General features: G+C 41.0%; 1 protein-coding gene across 1 annotated transcript in view; it reads left to right on the top strand.

Annotated features, from left to right (window-relative positions):
• apba2b (amyloid beta (A4) precursor protein-binding, family A, member 2b) overlaps positions 1 to 22,008 on the top strand; it is a 69,755-nt gene that overhangs the window by 29,988 nt on the left and 17,759 nt on the right. The window contains exons 3-7 of the mRNA XM_073463730.1: positions 8,903 to 9,394; positions 11,710 to 12,764; positions 16,335 to 16,415; positions 17,896 to 17,935; positions 18,474 to 18,619. Of these exons, the coding sequence (XP_073319831.1) occupies positions 8,923 to 9,394; positions 11,710 to 12,764; positions 16,335 to 16,415; positions 17,896 to 17,935; positions 18,474 to 18,619 (1,794 nt within the window). The 5' untranslated portion in view covers positions 8,903 to 8,922. The remainder of the gene's footprint in view (positions 1 to 8,902; positions 9,395 to 11,709; positions 12,765 to 16,334; positions 16,416 to 17,895; positions 17,936 to 18,473; positions 18,620 to 22,008) is intronic.

The following is a 22,008-nucleotide window of genomic DNA, read 5'->3' as shown; positions in this document are numbered from 1 at the left end:
ATGTGTTTAATGATGTGGACATGTCGTAAGGGTAGTGTAATGTCACGCAGTTAAATGTTTACAACATCATGTGATCAGAGCTGACCCTATTAAAGTTGATGGATGTCTGCTTCGTGAAGGGCAACAGAGATTATTTCATGGATCAGAAAATTTTAAGTTAGACATAAATAGTATCTCAGAAATTCAGATTTCTTCCCAGATTGCTTGAATTCACTCTTCAGGTCAGTCTGACAGAATTTAAAAAACAAGCGTTTCAGCACAGCTGGTCTGTGGAGATGGAGAATATCATGATGGTACATAAGGAAGTGGGTATATTGCAGTTATGCTTCAACTAGTAGAGGAGAAGGTAGGATGGCTGCAGTGGGAAAGAGTCCAGTTAAAAGGGCTGAACTTGGCCTTATTTGTCGAAGGAATGTTTGATCTAGAGTTGATGCCTACAGGCTTCATAACCTGACTGACACAGAACCTCACACGGTGTCAGTTCCTTTTTTGTTGTCTTGATCATTTGGCCGAAGGATTCTGATTTAGGGTCATATCTCCAACCATCGATGTCAACAGAAATCAGTTTGACAGGGGTTTCACAGGAGCTTTTTTCCCACTCCAATCAAAATATGCAGAAAACAGATGAAATGGCAATTTTAAAGTCCTCCTCAAGACAAGTTTGCTGTGATTAATGATGTGTTTAATATGTTTTCCACATTAAATGTTTTTTAAAAGTCTGAAGTGCACTGGGAGCACATCTTCTCCCTCACTGCGACAGTGTAGATCCATGTATCACAGTGTGTGTTCAAATTGTCGCCTTGTAAATACATACAAGGGTATGCAGAAAGATATATTCCTCTTAGCTAGGATATTTACATTACATATGGTGTAATATCTGTTAATCTTGATAGCTAACCAAGTCTGCCTGGCTCATTGGCAGTAGTATTATTTCATATTAGACTCAAACTTTGCAAGGATACAAGTCGGTATAGTCAAGATCAGACATTTTAGGGGACATAAAACACATTTTGAGTGGAGGTGATCTTTCTTTGTTTTTTTCATCATAGTTATTAGACATTTTAATTCTCCCGGATCTTAGTGGATTCTTTGTCAGATGTTTTGTTTAGGCTGAAACTTCAGTGTATATATCTCTGTCTGTTCTGGCTTTCTGTGGTTGTTGCCTTTCTTGTTTTTTTAATGTGGGGTACGTGTGTTTGGTAGTTGGTTTGTAGTTGTCATTTTAGTTGGTCCTTTGAATAGCCTCTGTTTTATTGGTTTGCATGACTCAATGCCAATATGACATCTACCACTAGCCCTAAAGATAGGTGCATGTAGTCCACACTTATTAAATGTGGTTTAAGAGTATTGGCGAGTTTAGCCTCCATTACATCCCTGTATTCATTAAACAACAGGGTAGATGTCCAGTAAATGTGCACTCTTGTGGGCAAAATCAGTGCATAGTCAGATCTTTTTAGCAAAATACTATGCTCTGACCATATTTTTCTCTACAAATGTGTCTGTGTGCCTGTGCAAAAGAGAGAGAGTGAGAGAGAGCAGAAAGCACACTTCAATTGAAACAGCAATTTCCTGTCTGCCGAGTAGCAGCAGGAAGCCAGGTCCCCATCTTTGAAAGAAATGAAACAGAGAAGATTCTTTCTCTCCATTATCGTTCTCCTCTCTCTGGAAACTCATACTGAACTCCTCCATATTCCATCCATTTGACAGCTTTTAACTTTAAACTCAGCCGACAGGTCTCATTTTCTTCTTTTCATAGTGAAAAATGAGCCGCAAGCAGACCCCAAAGACTGAATAATAATGCATAATGTAGTCATTCAGACCACAATATGCACACACACCAGCACACTCCCAAATATAGCAGAATTTATTTAATCAGATTAGTGTTGTTTTGCAAGTAGTATGTGCTTATTTTATTTTCATTCAGCCAACATATTTTAGGTTTTAAAAAGGAATAGAATGTTTTTATTTTTTTATTTTTTATGGTCCCCTTGGACATTTATCAAAAGTGGCTTATATCTGGTAAAGGAATGACAGAGGATATTTCTGATAACCAGATAACCAGATTATGTTTGTGATCAAGCATGAAATATACTGAAAAGGTTTGGCCATAAGTGTTGTCTGATTCTGTCAAAACTATAAGCAGCAGGATCATTTTGTCAGAAAATAATTTAAATACTGTAGTTAGCTATCTAGACTAAGGACTTAAACTTTGCACTGGCACTACCAGCAAAATAAAAATAAAACACTTTTTCTGAAACATCCGTAACTAAATAATTCATGGTGTTTTAGAAAGAACTGTTAAACCAAACTAATGTTTTTCTGGACATCTTTTTGGTTACATATGTCAAGAATTGGATGCCAAATTCATGGTTATCTGTTTTATCTGGTTAGATCTTTGAAAAAAAAGATGAAAAAGAAAGTAGACATTTTTTTAAAGACAGCAGAGAAAGAACAGAGAGAGGTGGGAGAGACAACATGAAAGTTTTAATGGATTAGTCACGATGCAGCAAAAACTGCAGAATTTCCTATTTTGGCAAAAAGATCACTTGGCTCAACTGCAGGGTAAATGTATCGTACAAAAACAATCCAATAGAGACAGCTGTGAGTCAGTAACTTGAGCTGGTGTAGGTAACAGTATTTACCAGAAAAGTATCTACCCCTGTGTGATTGCTGCCTGATATGCAGTTGCCTTTTGCTTGGAGGATGTGTCAGTATTGAATCGAACTTGCAATAAGAGAGAACATGATGCTCCACTTTTCCAACAAGCTACAGTGCTGCCTCCACTCCCACTCCTCCTATTTCACTCCTTGGAACTCACATAAAGTACCCTTTTGGTGTTAAATGATGATTCTTGTTAGTACACAGCTGAGCCTGCAGCAAACACATTGAAAAATGAGTCACTGGACAACAGCTCAAAATGAGAAGCACAAAAACCTCTCTGTAATGCGAGGAAACAAAATACTGTTTTTGTAGCATGTAACATGAAATGTTCTATCAGATCAGATCAGAGCAGCAGTTTGTTCCAACACAAAACACGTTTGGATGTAGAAAATGAAAAAATGTGGAATTAATATTTTTCAAGTTTGTTAAACAGTGCCAAGGCAGGGTGGTGATAAATGGTTGAAATTGATATTACAATATTCATAAGTTAAATTTTTGATAGTGAGATCTATCACAATAGGTAAATGTATGGAAATGTATTTAAAACACTGCTAATATTAAAAAATATGTTATTGCAATGACCTGTTTCAGAAAAATTTATACATATAAAATGTAAGAGTGGACTCGGGTGTGGTCAGAAGTCCAATACAATTGAAACTATATTGCAGCGGACTTACCATTGTAGTCAGTGTTACCGGTCTTACACAGTGGTCGAGCATACACCGATTATATTACTTGCCCACAGCTGTCGTTTTGCTTTTTTAATCAAACTTAATCAAACGACAGACGCTTCAGTTACAAACTCTTCTGCAGCAGAGTTGCAGCACACAGTAGCCGCAGTCACATCTCACATATCAGGCAAGGAGGAGAGATGACAAGACGGCAAGATGATGGTGGAGGATTTATTGTCAAAGTGAAAGGCAAAAGCTCGTATTTGGCAACATTTTGGATTTAATCCCAATACTAACAGGAAATCTGATAACATGAATGAGTGAAAAGGGAGTTGGTTACCTTACTGAGAAGTCGAAGGTGTTCAGTCTGTCACCTGCAGCTCTTCATCTAACATCTAACCTTCTTATGTAACTAGCGTACTTCAAAATAATAATGATGTCACGTTTCGCAAGTGAAATGTTTCTAATGTTTACTTGCAGCAGGAGGAAATGTTGGGTTTGTTTAAGCAGTAAATAACTACACTGCTCTACAGATAGTGAGCGTATCTTCACGTAAAAAGCCCGGTGTACAGGCTATTTCTGGTTTTGTCACAAGCTAATTACTTGGTGGGAAAACCATTAAAAAAGGTGCGGTGTCATTGCTGTGTCATGTTTTAACCTGAATGTTGGAGACTGTCCATTATACCTTTGTGAATGTGATCATTACGTCCCCACACCCTGAGATGAATTGTTCATTCAAATGCTAATGCAGTCAATAGAGATACTTATTTCTGTCTTATTGCATTTAAAGAAGATGTGAATAGCCATGTACAGTTTGCCTGATAATCTTCTTTTTTCACGGGTCTTTAACACTCTGAGGGGTAAAAGACACTCTCATCTGTTCCGTCTTGCTTCTTCCCGGTTGAAGCCTGACTCTCTAATTCACTGGTGTGAACAGAGGTCATATCTTAGAATTCAAGGCAGAGAGACATTAGTATTCCCGAGGCCCACACTCTGACCGAGCCATCTGCTGCTTTCGAACTGCCTCTCTCGCCCTCTGTCCTCGCCCCAGCCCTGCTTTTAGGCACACATACACACACACGTTTAAGACATGTCTGTCAAACAAGGGGAGTGTCTGAGGGTAATTTAAAGCTTTATCTTACTGTAGATGAAGCGCTTTGTGGCAGACATGAATAGGTCTGTCCATGGAGACAGCCCTGAACAAGTGGTCCCCAGCTGCAGCTCAGAACAGACAATTGGGATACTGCAGGCGGGCTGGCTGGTGTGTTGCTGTTAGTACCCCCAGTGTGCATGTGTGTCGAGCCTATTTTAGTGATGAAGGTAACAGCTTGAATCAGTGCCTACATTTCAGCTCATTTATGTGGGAGACCCATACTTTGTGTGTGCGCAGGTGGGACGTAGAAAGAAGTGTACAGTGATGGAGCCAGCTGGATTCTGATTTCTTTTTGCACCAATCATTGATTCATTTTCTTCCAACACACATTTATATTCAGGTTCCCATGAGGCTGGAGCATATCCCTGCATGCATTAGAGAGAAGGCAGAGACACAACCTGTACAGGAGAGACTAACTCGGATACACAATCTTTTAAACCCACATGCGGGGCTATGGGCAATTTACCAATCTTGTAGGAGGTAGTTACAACAATATAAGAACTTTCCCTCTTCACTGAGGACTTATTTCGGAGTTGTGAAATAAGGGTGGCTGGTGGCCTAGGGTTTAAGATGTTGACCAGTTAGTTTACATTAGTCTAACTTTCAAAAATAAGCCAAAGAATCTTTTTTAAAAATTACACACGTGCACCTTGTCAATAGCACAGAATGGTGAGCAATTTAAAACAATCCTTGAAAGACACTCAGAACAGTTCAGAAGACTTGAAATTACCTGTGAAAACTGCTTAACATCCCCAGTTCAAAGTTGCACATACCACAAACACCTCGAGCTGAAAAGCCATCTGACCATAAGAGAAAATATCTTATCAGGAATCTGAATTTACTGGTCAGGAGTCTGAAAATAAGTAGTCACTCAGTAGTCTGTTTTCATTATTTTTTGATTAATCTGCCAATTATTTTGCCAATTAATCTCTTAATCATTTAGTCTATAGATGTCAAAACAATTTCTTCAATTCCTTCTTTTGTCAAATCAAAAGTCCAAAACTCGAAGACTCTTTATTTGCTATAATAAATGACAAAGAAAAGCAACAAATGCTTACATTTAAGAAGCTTGAAGCAGGAAATGTTTTAACATTTTTGCTTCAAGAATAACAATACCAACAACAACAGAGACAGAACAAACTCGCTGACCATGTTCCGTATGTCTGATGAAGTAATTGCAAATCCATTGCAAATGGCAATCTTCAATTTGTCCCACTTCTTTGCCTTGTGGATTTTTGCTTGTTGAAGAACAGAAAATGTTGGAGTGAAAAATACAATGAAACTGAACTGCAAAAGGGGACATCATTGATTCTGTGAGGCGTGCCCCACTAATGGTCTGCCTCCTGTGGCAATTCAGCAGCAACGGCTGCTGTCTTGAGCTGAGTAGAGCCACCTGTGTGGCAACACATGACTCAGTGGTGCCTGACTGCAAACTGATGGCTTACAGAAGACTGAAAATAAACTGATGACTGGATAAAGTGTCTCCAATACATAAAATTAAATTAAACAAACTACATTACCCTGCAATTACTAGGTCCCTAAATAAGGTGGTACATCTTTTTGTTTTGAGTGAAACAAAAACAAAAACTGACAGTGTTCATGAGTAATGCAGTGAGCATCCAGTCAGTTGTTAAAGGTGCTAAAGGTGTGTAAACTGTCTCTTACCCGCAGCTACAGTATCTCCCATAAAACAAATGTCCTCTTTATCTATTTGCCACGTAAAATTATGGGTATTTTGTTCAGCAATCGGGACCACTGAATAATAATAATTATGATTTTGCATGTAAAGACAAATGCAGTGGAGCTCATATGCAAAGTGATAATTAATGCAAAAGGAAGGCAGTGTTTGTTTTATAGGAAACATTCTGAGCTGAAATTCAAAAAGAAATCTACAAAAATCTTTAGAGAAATGTAATGTTAATTGGAAAAACAGATTCTACAAGTGAAGGTACAAACAAGCCTTGTGACATGTAGACAGGTTCTGTGTTTACAAGCATAGTTGTATGTACCATATGTCATAATTCATTCAAAATCTGTCCTCATGGTGCTAAACAGGTGGGACAGATCCCCTGTGTGTTTTGATGATGGCATTCATGTACAAATGCATGCAAATCAATAAACACAAATCAAATACTGAAATACATGCCAGACAAAGCAGATTTGGGAAAAGCCACCTGGCCAGGGAATTATAGGATTTCCAGATTTACACAGCAGTTGTAGTGACACTCAGGAAAAATATCAAAAACACGACATGAAACAAATACAGCAACAGTCAGGCAACACCACACCACAAAAATAAGGCCTGTGATTGTAGTAAGCCCACAAAGAGGAGGTCAAAGGGTATCAGTCCCCAGGGGATGCAGTTACCCATAGTTACCAATCCTTACCCTCGGCCCTGGGGAATTGGACGAGGCGGGGCTGGGTCTATAATGTGAAGGAAGAAGGAGGGTGGAGTCAGGGAGGTGCATGCTGTGTAGATGCTGGTGGGGGAAGGGAGGAGCGAAGAGAGATGGGAGGGAGGATGGGGCCGTTGTTACAGCTAGATCTCTGTTCTATTGTACACCACATCCCAGCTCAGGAGCTCAGGTAAGACAGTCAGTGCATGGTTTCTTAGACATTAACCAGCTGGGGTCATTTTTAAGGCATTTGCAAAAAATTGGAATTGAAAACCTTTTTATGAGCTGTTTTAAATGATGCACAAAATTGCTTCATTGGACGTACATGTTGCTATATATCATCAGGTGTACAGAACATGTATGTCCTTGTGTCTGTGTATGCATTTACAAATACTACATGATGAGTAACCTCCAGAGAAGTGCCTATATTTATTTATACCGTTCTGTGCCAAATAGCAGCAAGAGCCCAGTACATGTGCTTTGTGTGCACATGTAATCTTAGTCCCCTGACTTGGCTACCTGTGGAGCAACCAACTGTGTCCATGTGTGTGCTCTTAACTGTATTTGTGCGTTTTTGTTTCAGCATGGATGTGTTTGTGGCAGGTTGTGTGGAGCTAATTAACCAGCGTAATCACTGGCAGTGGAAAATATGGGGAAATAAGCAGCAACACCCCTCTGTGGACAGTTGTTCATGGCAACTGGATGGCACAACAGAGCAGGGATGGCGACGAACACATACTCTGAACTTTTGTTGTTGGTTGTTAAAATGCATTACAACAAATAGTAATGCGCTCTTATGGCTGTAATCCTTGGCTCTGTTTGTTTGTGTGTGTTGATGCCGGCTTGCGTGTTTGTGTTCCTTCTTTTGTATGTCTGAAATAGGATTTATTCATGATTTATAGGATACCTTTATCTTGTTTGTGTACCTTTTTTAATAATATCTGTTTTGGTATCGGGGAAAGTAAGCCTATTACTTTATATCTATCTGTTCTTGTCATAGATGCGGTTCCACAGCCTGCTCAGGGTTGCTCTGCATTTTAATATAACCAATGCTACAATACCTTCTTGTTTATCTAACTGGATGGTGTAGATTTTAAAAGACTGGATATGGTTTAGTCACTGATTTTTGATGATAAAAGTTGGGTTTCATCACATTAGGCCACACTGGAGCAGCTTTAAGGTTTTTTGAGAGCAAACATGTAGATTTGGGATTTAATCTTGTGCTAGCTGGCTGGCTACTTCCTTACCACAGCATGAATAATTTGCTTTGTCTTCTCACCTGCACTACTTAACCAGGTCTTGTCGAGAAAGAGACTTTATTGTCTCCCAGGTTGACCATTCTCAGCCAGCAATTCACTGAAGGATCAATAAAGTCTTCACCAACATCTGTAGGCCCAGTGGTATCAGGGCACATGTGCAGCACCTTTGTGAAGATGACCTTGATTTAACTATTGATTCTTTCTCTGGCAGTGTCCCATTAGGTTCATGTAGAGGGGGTATGCTTAGAAAGGCTCTGCTCTTTGTGTCTATTGTTCTCAAGCTGAGCCTGAGCGATCCACTGTTGTGTATTTGAAGCCAAAGTTTTGCTAAGTAAGCACAAAAGTGTAAGTAAAGTAAACCTTGGCTGTTGTGCTCAATTACAAGAAAAGATTGGTTAGTCAGGCACTGTGAATATGTGATAGATGTATGTAAAGTGAAGAAGAAGAGTGAGAAGATGAATGGAGGACTATGTTTGTAAGGGTGTAGTGTGTGTGTGTGTGTGTGTGTGTGTGTGTGTGTGTGTGTGGTTGATAAATGGAGTCTATTACCATTTTGATAAAGGGTCATATGTGTCAAACAGACACAAAGTTCTACTTGTCTTAAAAGCTGAAAAGCTTACCAGCTTTAGTCTTGAACATCATTTAATTCTGTTACATTGCAGTACATTCGTCAATGCACTTGCAGCACTTGCGTGGGTGGATTAACAGTTGTATCTGATGTTGCCCTAACACTGTGCCTCTGCGTCTTTATCTGTCTCCTAGGATCAAACCGATAACAATGCATGGCCAGTAAGCCGCCAAACATGGCTCATAGGAAGAGGCCGGGGACCAGCGGAGGAAACAGTATGGCTGCTCCAGGCCCCGCCTCCTGTCCCAACCCTCATCCTCCAGAGTCATGTGATCTGAAAGTCCTCCCCCCTCGGCAACGCCCAGTCCGCTACCCCAAAGAGTCGTCGCATGAGCCAAAACCCCGACCCCATTCCTGCAAGGCACAGTACTCTTCCTCCAAGTCTCAAGACGTGAGTCACAGCCATCCAGAGGTGGATGCGAATGCAGAGGTTGAAGTGAAGCTGTACAGCAACCAAGCAGATGCGGAACTGGAGGATCAGCGGCCAGCAACACCCTCCACGCCAGAACATGAACAAAATGACCATGACCGGGCAGACTTCCATGGTGGAGCTGACAGCTTGGATGACGACTCCAGCTCTGACTACATTAACAACACCTCAGATGACGAGGAGGATTATGATGACGGTGAGTATGATGTTAATCATGTGGATGATAAATCTTTGCTTATCATCAGGGATTAAGATTTTATCGTTGCCCCTCCGTTAATCATTCTTACATTATTGATTCTGAGCTCTCCATTCATTTCTGTTTGATTAAATGTGAAGCCCGACAAGAATAGTGCACTTGAGCTGTTGAGCAAAAAGTAAATTGAAAAAATATGTGAAGCATACAAAGACAAGCTGAAAAAAAACAGGGAACTGTCAAAGTAAAAAAAATTGAAAGTAGTAGTTGTCATCCAGGTGCTAAAATGTTGGCACTGCCACTATTGCATGTGGGTGTCCTTTTGTTTTGTGAATTCAAGCAAGGGTTTAAATTGGCACCCAAGTTCAAACATTTTCCCATAGAAAGACTTAAGTTCCACATGGAAATAAACTTTGAAACCTTGTTTCTCAGTGTTATGTAGCTGTATTTAAGTTTATTATACCATGAATACTGTGGTTCTGATTGGCTACAGGGTGTCAATTAACGAACACCTATAGTTCCAGTGAAACTGTGTGTTCACTCCTCTGAATTAATACTTTTTAGCCTGTATCTAAGATCAGTAACAACAACACTGAGCTAAGTCCTTCAGCCAAGACATCATCCTTTGAAAACCACATGATGGCACATGTTACAGAAGAGCTGCAAGATGTTGCATAAACTCTCCCTATGAACATACCGATACTTTACTTTACTTTATAAGCAATCATCTCACATTCCATTTATTTTCATCTCATTACTTTAGGCTGCGGCCGACAGTACACATGGTATACAATATTAAGATTTTCACGATCAAATAATAGGTTATTTGATCGTGAAAATCTTAATATTGATTTGGGGACAGTGACATGGCTGGCTAGCTTCATAATCTTGTTGTTAAACATACTGTTGAATTACTTTCACATTTATTTGTTTGTCAACCGTATGCAGATAATGTAGCATAATGTTAGCTATCTTGCTAATAGTTGAGCCAAAGGGTTCTCTGAGCTAAGCAGACTAGAAATATCTCCTGTTGCTAAGTCAAATCTAAGGCTCGTCCTATTTACTGGAGTAATGAACAACGTTTCCATAATAATATCTTGGTTTTATATAGCGCCTTTCAAGAAACCCAAGAAGGCTTTACATCATGGATGTCACAGAAAAAAAACAATAATCAGGAAGCAGGAGCTGAAGTCAGAAAAGAGGGGTGGCTAGACAGATGACAGAGTAGGATGGATTAATGGAGGGTGGACAGAGTTAGCTGAGGTTGTAGGGCTTGGTGATCAGGTGGTGCTTCAGGAGTTTTTTGAAGGTCTCCAGGGATGAACCACTGCGGATTGGAGAAGGGAGAGAGTTCTACAGGGTGGGGGCTGTGACACTGTCTCCGAAGGTTTGCAGTGGGGTGCGGGGAGTGGAAAGAAAGCCAGAGTGTGAGGACCGCAGCTCCTGGGATGGGTTATAGGAGTGGAGGAGGTCCGTTAGGTACTGGGGGGCAAGGGCATGGAGGGATTTGTAGGTCAGAAGGAGGATTTTGTAGTCGATGCAGGACTTAATGGGGAGCCAATGGAGCTGAATAAGGGTGGGGTGATGTGCTGCCAAGGTCTGCTGCAGGTGAGAACCGTGGCAGATGAGTTTTTGAGTTTTGCCGGCACCCTGAGCAGGACACCATTGCAGTAGTCAAGACGAGAGGTAATGAAGGAATGGACGAGGGTTTCTGCCACGGATATGATACACAATTAGTGGGAAGGATCATTTTTGCGTCACAATTTTCACTTCCACTGAACAAACTTTTAAAATCATGATGATGTATCATTTGTTGGGGTCTGTACTGAGAAAACATGTTTCCTTACATCTGTAGAAGGTTTGTAGGCCAGTGTATCTCTGCAGCACTACAGTACTACATTATAATGCTTTTTTTGTTACACATTTACCTTTATCAAAATATTGCAGCCTCTCTTCTTTTGGATATTGCGATTATCCATATTGTGATTATGTTTCGATAAATTATGCAGCCTCAGTAATGATTGTTCAAACTCTCAAGTGTTGCCAGGGAAACAGAGTTAAGGCTTGTGAGAATCTTTAGATTTTGATCACAGAATGCAAGAAAACAAAAATGAATGGCTTAATCTAACCTTTTTTTCTCTGGAATGTGACCGTGGTATAAGCCAATAAATGCTCTTTAAGGTTTCCAACATCAGGAATTAATCGACGATGTGGAGGCCAGAACCATCCGACACCTGTATTTCAGTGCTTGTTGTGATTTTAGAAAAGAGGCCTCAGATATTAAGAAACACTTCTGTGTTGACCGCTATTCCCTGCAGGGCTGGCAGAAGAGGATGAAGGTGTGACTTACTACATCCGCTACTGCCCAGAGGATGACAGCTACCTGGAAGGTATGGACTGCAGCAGCCAGGGAGACTGCAACCACAGCCACAACCACAGCCAGGGGGACTGCACTGGCAACATGCAGCCAGGCGCAGCACACACTGACGAATGCCAGGAGGCTGTGGAAGGTTGGGTTGAAGAGGGGGAGGTTGAGGGGGAGGTGAGAGAGGAAGAATGGGTGGAAGATGAGGAGGGAGAGGGGGCAGTGCAGGAGGAGTGGAGAGAAGAGGAGGAAGAGGTGAGGGAAGAGTGGAGAGAGGGAGATGAGGAGGCGAGGGAGGAGTGGAGAGAGGATGGCCAGGTCAGGCAGGAGCAGTGGGCAGGACGAGAGAGGCACAGCGTGGAGGAGTGGGCTGAGGGAGAGGGGGAGGTTCGCTGTGAGGTGGTGGAGCAAGACCCTGATGAACAGATATACAACGGGAGACCAGAACCCATCCTGGATCATCACCATCACCATCACCACCACCACCAACCCTCCCTGCAAGACACCCTGCACACCCGAGAGGATGAGGAGGAGGCAGAGAGCGAAGAGTACTGCCCTAATGAGGAAGAAGATGAGGAAGGTGAGGAGGAGGACAGACATGGAAGGGCCTACACTGGAGACTACTATGCCCCAGAGGACAATGGGAACTCAGTGCGAGCGTCTCCTTACCGTAGCCGTAAGGTGCTCGTGGTGGAGGGGGAGACAGGGGAGGAGGCGGAGGAGGACATTGACCAAATTGTTGCAGAAATCAAGATGAGTATGAGCATGGGGAGTCTAAGCAGTGGCACTGACCAAAGCCCAGAGGAACTGGCGCAGGACCCCGCACCAAGTGACTACCCTCATCCCAAGCCTGAAGCTATCCCCTACCCACCAGCTCACCATCGTCACGACAGCAGGCCCAAGTCCCTGAACCTGCCCTCCATGCACCACAACAACCCTGACCTCCAGAGGGGCATCAAGGCACATCCACGCTCCCCTGAAGACAGGCAGAGGTGGACACAGGAGCAGGTGAGCTGTGTTTCCACTCTGTCCACATTGACCTACAGTATATATCAGCATCCCTGTTGGTTTGTTTTGAAACATGAAGATAAAACCAACTCAATAGGGAATACAGAAAACAAAACCAAGCAAGAAAAGAGATTTGGTAGTTAATTTCAATCCATAATAAAAAGAAAGCCTCGATGGTTTCAGAAAAATAGCTGACAAGACAGGTCCTAATTCTTGAGTATTAAGTTGATAATCTGAAAAACAATGATAGGTTAGCATCAAGGTTTAAGGATTCCCACTAATGTCTACTGGTCTCCAACTCATTTGTTATTTACCATTACAAAGCTAGCTACAGGCTACCTGTTTGAAACCTCTTCCACACTGGATAAAAAACGCAGTAACATCTGTCTTTTGTCTTCAGTGAAAGGGTACAATTAGCACTCATTAACGGGTAAATGACTAAAGGTCACAGGTATTTATCGGCTCCACCTCCAATCAGCACTGATGGAAACATGACACCTGAGTGGACACGCAAATTTTTGCCCCTTTTGTGGCGTGATGCTATGAGGAAGTTAAGGATGTTTGTAAATAGTTTTCTGTCTTGCTCAAACAGTGCTTGACTGTTGTTCAGTCGGCATTGGGTTTAAAGGGGGACTGAAGTAGTAGATATAAAAAAAAGGAACCATAGTCACATTGTCACTGGCCTCCATGCTACTTTCTACTGTTTCTTGTTTGTGAAGTCAAATGTAACAGTTCAGTTCAGTTCAGTTCAGTTCGGTGGGTTTCAGTTTGGTGGGTTTACACACCTTGAAAAATCTTCATGCAAGAGGTCATTTTGGTGTTAAAATGATATAAGAATGAAGTGAGGCGATAAGCCAGAAGCTCTGGAGTAAGGCACTCACTTTCTTGTAAACTGCTTTCTTGTAAAAGATACAGTTCACTCTGTCCTTCCAAACATCAAAATGATCAAAAGTTGTGCGTATACACATTGTAAGTATACAATATAAAAATACAAACACCTGCATACAGAGAGCACATTCACCAGGCTACAGCCAGGAGGTTCATTTTGCAGTTATATTACCAGCAAAACTGAAAGACGACCAATAAACATTTTACCTTTTGTTAAAAACTTGTTGATAGCCAGTTGTTTTTTTTTTTTGTTACACCGTATTAAGGCAGCAATTTTAAAACTCCTGCAGATTTCTATTCAGAAATGATAACTGTTATTCCAAAAAAAAGACTTAAATTTCAAGCTAATAGGCCTTTTTTGCATCGGATATTTTTGACTTGGAAAAAAGCACAGGTGTTAATCATCACATTAACAAAGGCCCTGTTCTATTCAAGAGCCCCAGTAAGCCCTGGCAGTATGTGACAGTGAGCCAAGACAGACAATAGAGGGAACCTGAAACTGAAGCAGCCATCATCGGTCGGTGTTATAATTCACATCTGTTCTTTTCATGCTGTGATTTTTTTGAACATCTTTAAGCAGTGAATTAGATACTTGTGAAAAGACTAGTTGAATTTCCCATTAAAATGTATCACAGAGTTCTTCATTTCTGATATGTTCAAAAGGCACACAGATGAAAAGAAGTAACACACCAACAGAACAATGCGAATATGGTCAGAGTCTTTGCAGAAAATGTACAGATAATGTTGCTACCTTATGTAATTTAAGAGCTTTGTGGTGAGGAGCAGGAGACGAGTTATAGGTGACGCGTTCCTCATTGCCTCATCGTTCCTCTGAGCCTTTTCCCTCCCCCATGTTACCTTGAGATGTCCCCCACCCCTCATCTCTCTCCCTCTCACAGACCTGGATAAATGCACACACGCTGCACAGACACATCGATGGGCTCAAACACACGCAGAGCTCCCCCATCTTTTAAAAAGTCAGATGGTAAAAGGAGAACAGAGATAGTCTCCTGTGGGCAGCATGCTGATACACACCTGCTCCACAGTGCGCACATGTGCTCGTACATTCACTGTGGAGCTCATTTGTAGCACAGAAGTGGGTCAGACACTAGATTAAATTGGAAGAATGTACAGTACACCGCAGATTCAGATGAGTCCCAGACACACTGAGATGATTTGGTCGTTCTGACCTTTGTTAACAAATGAAATGTTCTCTGCACACCACTTCTACATGACCCTTGAATAGACCAGAATAACAATGAATTTGACAAGAGCTTTGCTGCACAGTGTGGTGCCAGAAGATTATGCTAAAAGAGCTGGAACAGTTTGAGGTCATCTACAGACGCATGCTGTTGGTGTGAGGAAAGTATATTACACAGTGTTGTAATAGTGTACTACTGTACACCATGCTGCATGTTTTAACATGTAAGTGTTATTAGAGTTATTTTCGACATAATCACCAATGAGACAATGGTCAATTGTTATTGCAGCGTAAACATTTAGACTCTGTTTTCCTGTAATAGCCAGTATTTTCAGTCAAATGTTCCTTTTTACTTGATTTTGTTTTTTTTTGGGATGGAATGATTTCTTTATTTCTACATTGAGGGATCCTTTATGGATCCTTTATTTTATAAGTCTGTTTAAGACCAATTACAATCTGTTTAAAGCCAGTGTGTACCTATTATTATGTTTCTGTTTTAAAGCTAAACATTTAAAATTATTAGATCTGCAAACATTTGTAGCATTTATATATTTAAAGCTATGCTATGAAAGATTTTCTGAAATTTTCTTCCCTGTCGGGAACTAATTTTTCCAGTTATCCCTACACCACATCAAAGTCCTTTTCATGCAGATGAAGGCATGTGCAGGGTTTGACTGAATTCACTCTGGATTCTGTACATGATTGTAGTTTTGTAGAACATCACAGTTAAACATCCCACCAAACAGCAACACGAATCTCATTAATTTAATGGTTGTTTGCACAACAGAGTTGTGCAGCATGAATACTGATCAGGACTTTACGTTTAGCTCTCGTTTTGCAAATGAGGCCACTAATGTCATGTTTGTGGTAATTAATTTCAATTCCACATGCACAACAGCATGGACCGTTCCTCCGGATTTCACTTTCTCACCACCACACCAAGGCAGGAGGTTTTCATTTCAGCCAGTAACACGAGTGAATGTTAATGAGCAGTGGTGGACTGAAAGATGGATATCCAGGGGAATAAATGTAATCCTCCCTCTGTGTGATTATATGCTGGGTGTGCTGTATATGTCTATATATTTGATGTGAGATGAGACAAAAGAAAGAGCTGGCTGAAGGACAAGTAAAAGACAGAACTTAATCATGCTTCAGCTTACAGCAGCTTGAACGCAGACTGCTTGTTCGAAAGAATGCTTCACTCTTAAGAAGATTAACTTTATTTGTAGGTTAAAACTTAATCTTTGTTATGATTAGACAGTGCAGGACTCTCACACACATTGTGTTCATAGCAGGTCTACCTACACATTAAAACCCTCCCACATGTGACTTTTCTTCACACTTGAACCTCAGAAACCGAAAACAAAAAGTTTTTCTATGTGTGTGACTTTGAGCTTATTCAATATTTCCCCTTGATGTTCACTTTTATTATATCCTAATTCCTATCCGGTCGCACCTGTTCTTCTGTGTTGACCCACCAGGTGAGCAATGGTGCAGAGCAACCCAGAAAACAGCAGCGCTCCGACCTCAACGTTCCCCTGGAGAACAACAATGTACCAGAGGTAAGATGCTGCTGGATGTTGTGTCGCAGTGTTTCCTTCATCATCCTTTAGATCTGTTGCAAGGTCATTTAGACAGAAGATATTGTTTGTGTGTGTGCTTGCGTGTGTGTGTGACTGAGTAAATTAGTAATTGTGTAATTACAACCTCAGCTCATGTCCTCTGCTTGCGGCGTGATAGCGTTGTCGTAATTGAGCGGTGTGTCTGCTTGTGGTTTTATGAGAGCCATTTTTCACTGAGATGTCTGCAGCGGAGGCTTCCTGTGCAGCCTTCAACCACACCTCCCTGTCGGTGGGCTGAGTACACTTTTTGATTGTGTAGTGAGCAGGTTCGATGATCCAATAGAGTCAGGGCGATGAGTGTTTGAATCTCATGAATCACCTCGCTATTCACAGCTCTCTCTCTCTGTGCAGCCATCTCTTGTCTATCCTGCTTCCTCCTCACTCCTCCACCTCCCACAGCAACGTGAATGAAGTGGATGAGTAAGACTTGATGCTCTCTCCACACCCACTTTTGTATTGCCCTTGAGCAAGGTCTAAATACTGTAGCATTAGAAGTATTCAGGTTTAAATGGATGTAATTGTGTGAATGGGGTGCAAATAAGTGAAATCTATTTATGACGCCTTTTCTCTGCAAAAGCATCAATGGGAATTTATCTACATAGACTGAAAGAGTCATTTATAATTATTCTGATGAGGTTCCTGCTTTGTTTTCAATCTTAACTCTGCCTTTTTTCAAATACACACATTTACATGTTTTGTGTGTCCATATGGGACAATATTTTTCAAACATCAGCACTAATTGTGTTGTCGATCTTTTAAACCACGTGAAAAAGATTGTTTTCCATCTCTGGTGTCAGGTATAGCCTCTTTTTACCTACTGAAGGAAGACATATTGAAACTTTTTCAAAAGCTTTCACAACATTTTGTGTCAAATGTTAAGCTAATACTGTTCACACAGGATTGTCATGGCAGTTTGTGAAAAGCAACTACCAGCCAAAATAGCAGAGGGGCATCATGCCTCACACGTAAGGACGGTCAGCTTGCTTGTTTGTGGAAAGTCAGACACCATTCTCAATCAGTTTCGCAATCACTGACGTAAACATCAATCAGATTTGACTTTCTCAGACTGTGTCAATAAAAGACAGAAGGGTTTTTGATTGAGCGTTTGATGTTCGTTTACCTTGAAGATTCTCTCTTCATCTTTGTTTTAAGATTCTTAACAGGCTTCCCTACGCATCATGTCAAAACTGTGGGCAGGTGCTCTTTAAAATGAAATATAAAGGATTTGCTGCTCGATTCCATGAACTGATACATGCACAGTACAACAAGAAAAGCAGACGAGTGTAACAGCTGACAACATTTACAAACGGAGTGAAACATAAAGATTTCTCTGTTTTATTTGAGACTGAAGAGACAAATTTAATTGACTGTAAATCTATTCACAATCACTTATCTGTCATATCCTGTTTTTGTCTTCCAGCCAACAAAGAAGGTTGCATCATTTCCCAGCTTTGTCGATGGTAAGTTAATCTGTCTTCACACCTGTTTGGTGATGAAATCAAAACACTGTAATTGCATGGAACCATTCCAGGTATTATTTTGCCTCCAGTCTGTCACATCACAGGCTCTGATATAACTCTTCCAGTGCTCTTTCCTGCCTCTGGGCAGATGCTCGGCCCAATAATGTGTGAGGGGCTTTGCTGCATCTCTGCTCCTTCAGATCATGACAGCACATTGTGTCCCCGAGTGGGTGTCTGAGAGTCCACATCTACATTTCACAGACACAGATTAATCTGAGCCTCAGCCTCCCACCAGCACTGAACCTCCATCAGCTCGCAGCCAGTGGCCATCTCACTGCTTTATCCCACCCAGCCTGTTATCTCCATCTCTCCATCTCCAGAGCAACAGTGTTTGGCTCCATTTCTCCACACAGCACACTGACTGCAGTGATTACTATACCCTCCCCACTGCACACTCGACCCTTTGAGTCTTACTGCACTCTGTCCTTCCTCTCGTCTCCCCGTTAATCACCCTCCTCTCTGCTTCTCCCTGGCCCAGTCCCAGGACCCTGCGAACCAGAAGACCTGATTGATGGAATTATCTTTGCTGCTAACTACCTGGGCTCCACTCAGCTGCTGTCTGAGAGGAACCCCTCCAAGAACATTCGCATGATGCAGGCCCAGGAGGCTGTCAGCAGGGTCAAGGTACTCAAAAACACACCCACACACACCCAGCCACAATGACTCACACATAAAAACAAACACACATTGTGTTTTTGGCCTAAAGATATCCATATCCATTCTTCTACTCACTCACCAGGCTGTTTGTTTGCAGTTCTGCTGTTTTTCATCTGGAGGAGTTGACCAAAAAAGTCACTCACCTCAAGAAGGAACTAGGAACATTTGGATCAACCCTGTGTTTCCACTTCAGGGACCAGAGTCTAAATTGTAACGTTCCGGGGACATTATTTTACTTCCCAAAAGTCCTGCAAGGGTTATTACTTTCCAAAAGTACAGTACTGAGCTTGCAGAACATTTCTGGTTGATCAGCACTTGCATCATTTTATTTCAGCCACTTTTTTTTTTTAAATCTGCAGCAACAAGCCAGTTTTTTTTTGTTCATTGTGCTTCGACACATCAACAATACAATACAATAACACGCAAATAATGATGCCTGTCCATCGCTTTATATAGCATCATCATTGCATAGTCACATGCAAAAATGACATGTTTAAATAGCCATGGCTTCCCCATGTGTAGGACGAATTTTCTGAATCTTCATGGGTCAAAAAAAGTTCCTTGGACTAAAAGATCAGAATACTTTGGGTGGAAACACGGCTATAGTCAGTTTCTACTGCAGGAACTTTTCCAGGGATCCAACAGCCTTTCAAGATACTGGAACTTTACCTGAATGTAGAATTAAACTGAGTTCCAGTTGTAAAACTGGTGCCTGCACCTGCTGTAGTCCTTATGATGATTCAGAACTATTGGGGTGGACTGGACAAAATGTCACTGATTAGTCAAACAGATACTGCAGCTGCTTCAAGTTGTGCACTTCAACAAAGTAAAAAAGTACAAGGCACCCCTAGTATTAATATAAGGATGTCGGGTGGATATTTCTTGCTGCTTTGGTAACATTATAAACAAAGTTATGTTGTTGTTTTTCCCACTAGTTCAAAAAAAGTGAGAGCAGCAAGCGATGTAATTGAGAGAGTTAGTGGATGAATGAGAGAGAGAGAGCTCCGGTGAGAGAACAAAGAGAGTGAACAAGAAAATCAAAACTTACTTTGTTGTTTCATGGAGGTTGAAAAGAAGTAACCTTAAAACAGATAGAGGATTGTCACCTTTGGAGAGTTTCCTTTTTATCAATTTATTACACCAAACTCAAACATCAAAGCACAGCAGGATGACTCTGTGTTGTTGTTTCTTTGTGTCTGAAAATAGCATTTCTAACAACACCGTAGCCTCTAATTCTATTTCTTTAGATGAGGTGGAAATGACTTTTATTTTCTGAGTGTTTTTCTTCTGGTCCCATAATTCTTGGAACTGTCCTAATCGAGTCTGAAGAATATTAAGAAAACTATTCAAATAATTGATTAAAAAACAATTGCTTTGTTTTGGTTTTTAATTTGCAGTTGCACAATGTTGACGCTGCAAGTTGGGAAGTCAACTACATACTATAACTTGGTATTTAACGTCAATAAACATGGACTGATATTTCTAATACTTTCTTACTGTAAGAATTAATGGTTTGCACAAGTTGTAGCAGCCTTGATGTTCATTCAGTGACAGCACAGAAAACTCAACCCGGGTAGTTCCTGAGTCATCGAAAAGGATTACCACCAGAGTCATGACTGAACCAGAAAATACATTTGAATTGTGGTTTTGAGCTACAAGAAATGTCCTTTGCGTCTTGGAAAAATCCTTGTCATAGAAAACAGCTATTTGAGAGTCTATTCCCCTCTAAGTTATTCCAGCCTCTCAGAAGTGTTGTTGAGATGTGTTTGATCACATCCCTGGAGACAGCATCCGATCAGTGCTGCTGGTATGGCTGCAGTTCTCTCTCTTCTCCCCGGAGGAGCCGGCATAATGTTACAGTCGACTTGTTGTTATTTAGGCTGCTTTGGTAACACTCTGTCAAAATACACAGAGGCCCAGCAGGAAATATGTCCAGCGCCTTTACAGGGCTAATACTGCATGTTTGATCACATTTGTCATACAGTATCTGAATTCATTTCTCACATTAGTGGACATATATGAATGGGAAGATAGATGCATTTCCCCAAACTCAAGCAAACAAATGGAACCCCGCCATTTCAGCATATTGTTTAAATGTTTTATCATTTGTACTTAATAGTTCATGAGGTATTTTTTTGTTTTATATCTAGTCTATTTTGCCCTTAATGAAATGTACATGGACAGAGTGCAAATGGTGCCTCGAGGCAAACATTATACACATATATTAGGCATGAGTGGTCTTTTAGGGCAGCTAAAGAACTTGGCCAGATTGGGCCACAGGGTATGTGTTTGCCACAGCTGGCTGGATAATGGGACTGTTGGCTTGTGAACCTTATATTTCCCTTGTTGACACTCTCCCTGCTGCTCACTAATGTTGTTGTGATGATGAAATTCCAGTGCAGTTTCAGAGAAATACTGTGGATGGTACCAGAGCAGCGTCGAGGAGCTGGCCTCATATTCTTTTTCATTAGCTTGATTGCTCCATTCATCACTGCTGCTCTGCCCAAGTGCAAGTGTCCAACTTCACAAAAATCGAAACTCAAAGTTTCTCTCTTCAGGAGGAGACTTTAAGCTTGTTTACATTTCTTAGTCATGGACTCGTGATCAAAGCGCATTGTTTCGTGACTTGATGACATCATGCAGCGCTGATGTTTCGGTGCAGAGTTGCTACCCAGGCACCAGTCTCTTTTATCTCCCTCTCATGCGATCACAAGCTTGGCTGTATTTCTAAATATTAAATGACCTTCCGTCGAGTGATCTAGTTTTAGAAAGTTGCGTGCTGTAATGTCACCGGTGACATGGATACATGTGAGTGCAATTGTCCAATGAGATACGTCAAGAATTAAAGAACAGACAGAGAAACTTACAGGTGCACTATGTAGTTTTGTGGAAGAAACTTTAATCACTAACTAAATAAACAAACTCTCTTCGTCTTCATGACTGAATAAACAAACTGACCTTGAAGGACTACACGATTTCATACTGTTTTACTTTGTTTATATTTGGTGGACCTTGCCACCTTTTTAGCTTCAAACAGTGTTCTGGGGACCTTATTTTCATCTGAGAACAGCTTGTTTATTCAGCTATGGAAAAAATACACATTTCTGAGTTCGTATTGTTACCACATTAATACTGTAAATATTAAAATTCTGAGTTTGAATTTCTTCTCCAAAACTACATAGTGCCCCTTTAATGTACTGTTGGTCTTTAGTTTGAAATATTAGGTCAGGTTTCATGGTGCATGACATCAGCAAGGCATTAAAAATTAAATACCAGCCAGTTTCAATTCACTCTAGTGTGTGTCTGTGAAGTTGTATTTTAGCCTCTAAAATTGGTCACATTTTGTAGGTTCCTTT

Source organism: Pagrus major, chromosome 4 (assembly GCF_040436345.1).
Source record: "Pagrus major chromosome 4, Pma_NU_1.0".
Classification (NCBI taxonomy): Eukaryota; Metazoa; Chordata; class Actinopteri; order Spariformes; family Sparidae; genus Pagrus; species Pagrus major.
Note: the sequence above shows the minus strand (reverse complement) of the source record. Positions and strands in the feature narration are given on the sequence as shown.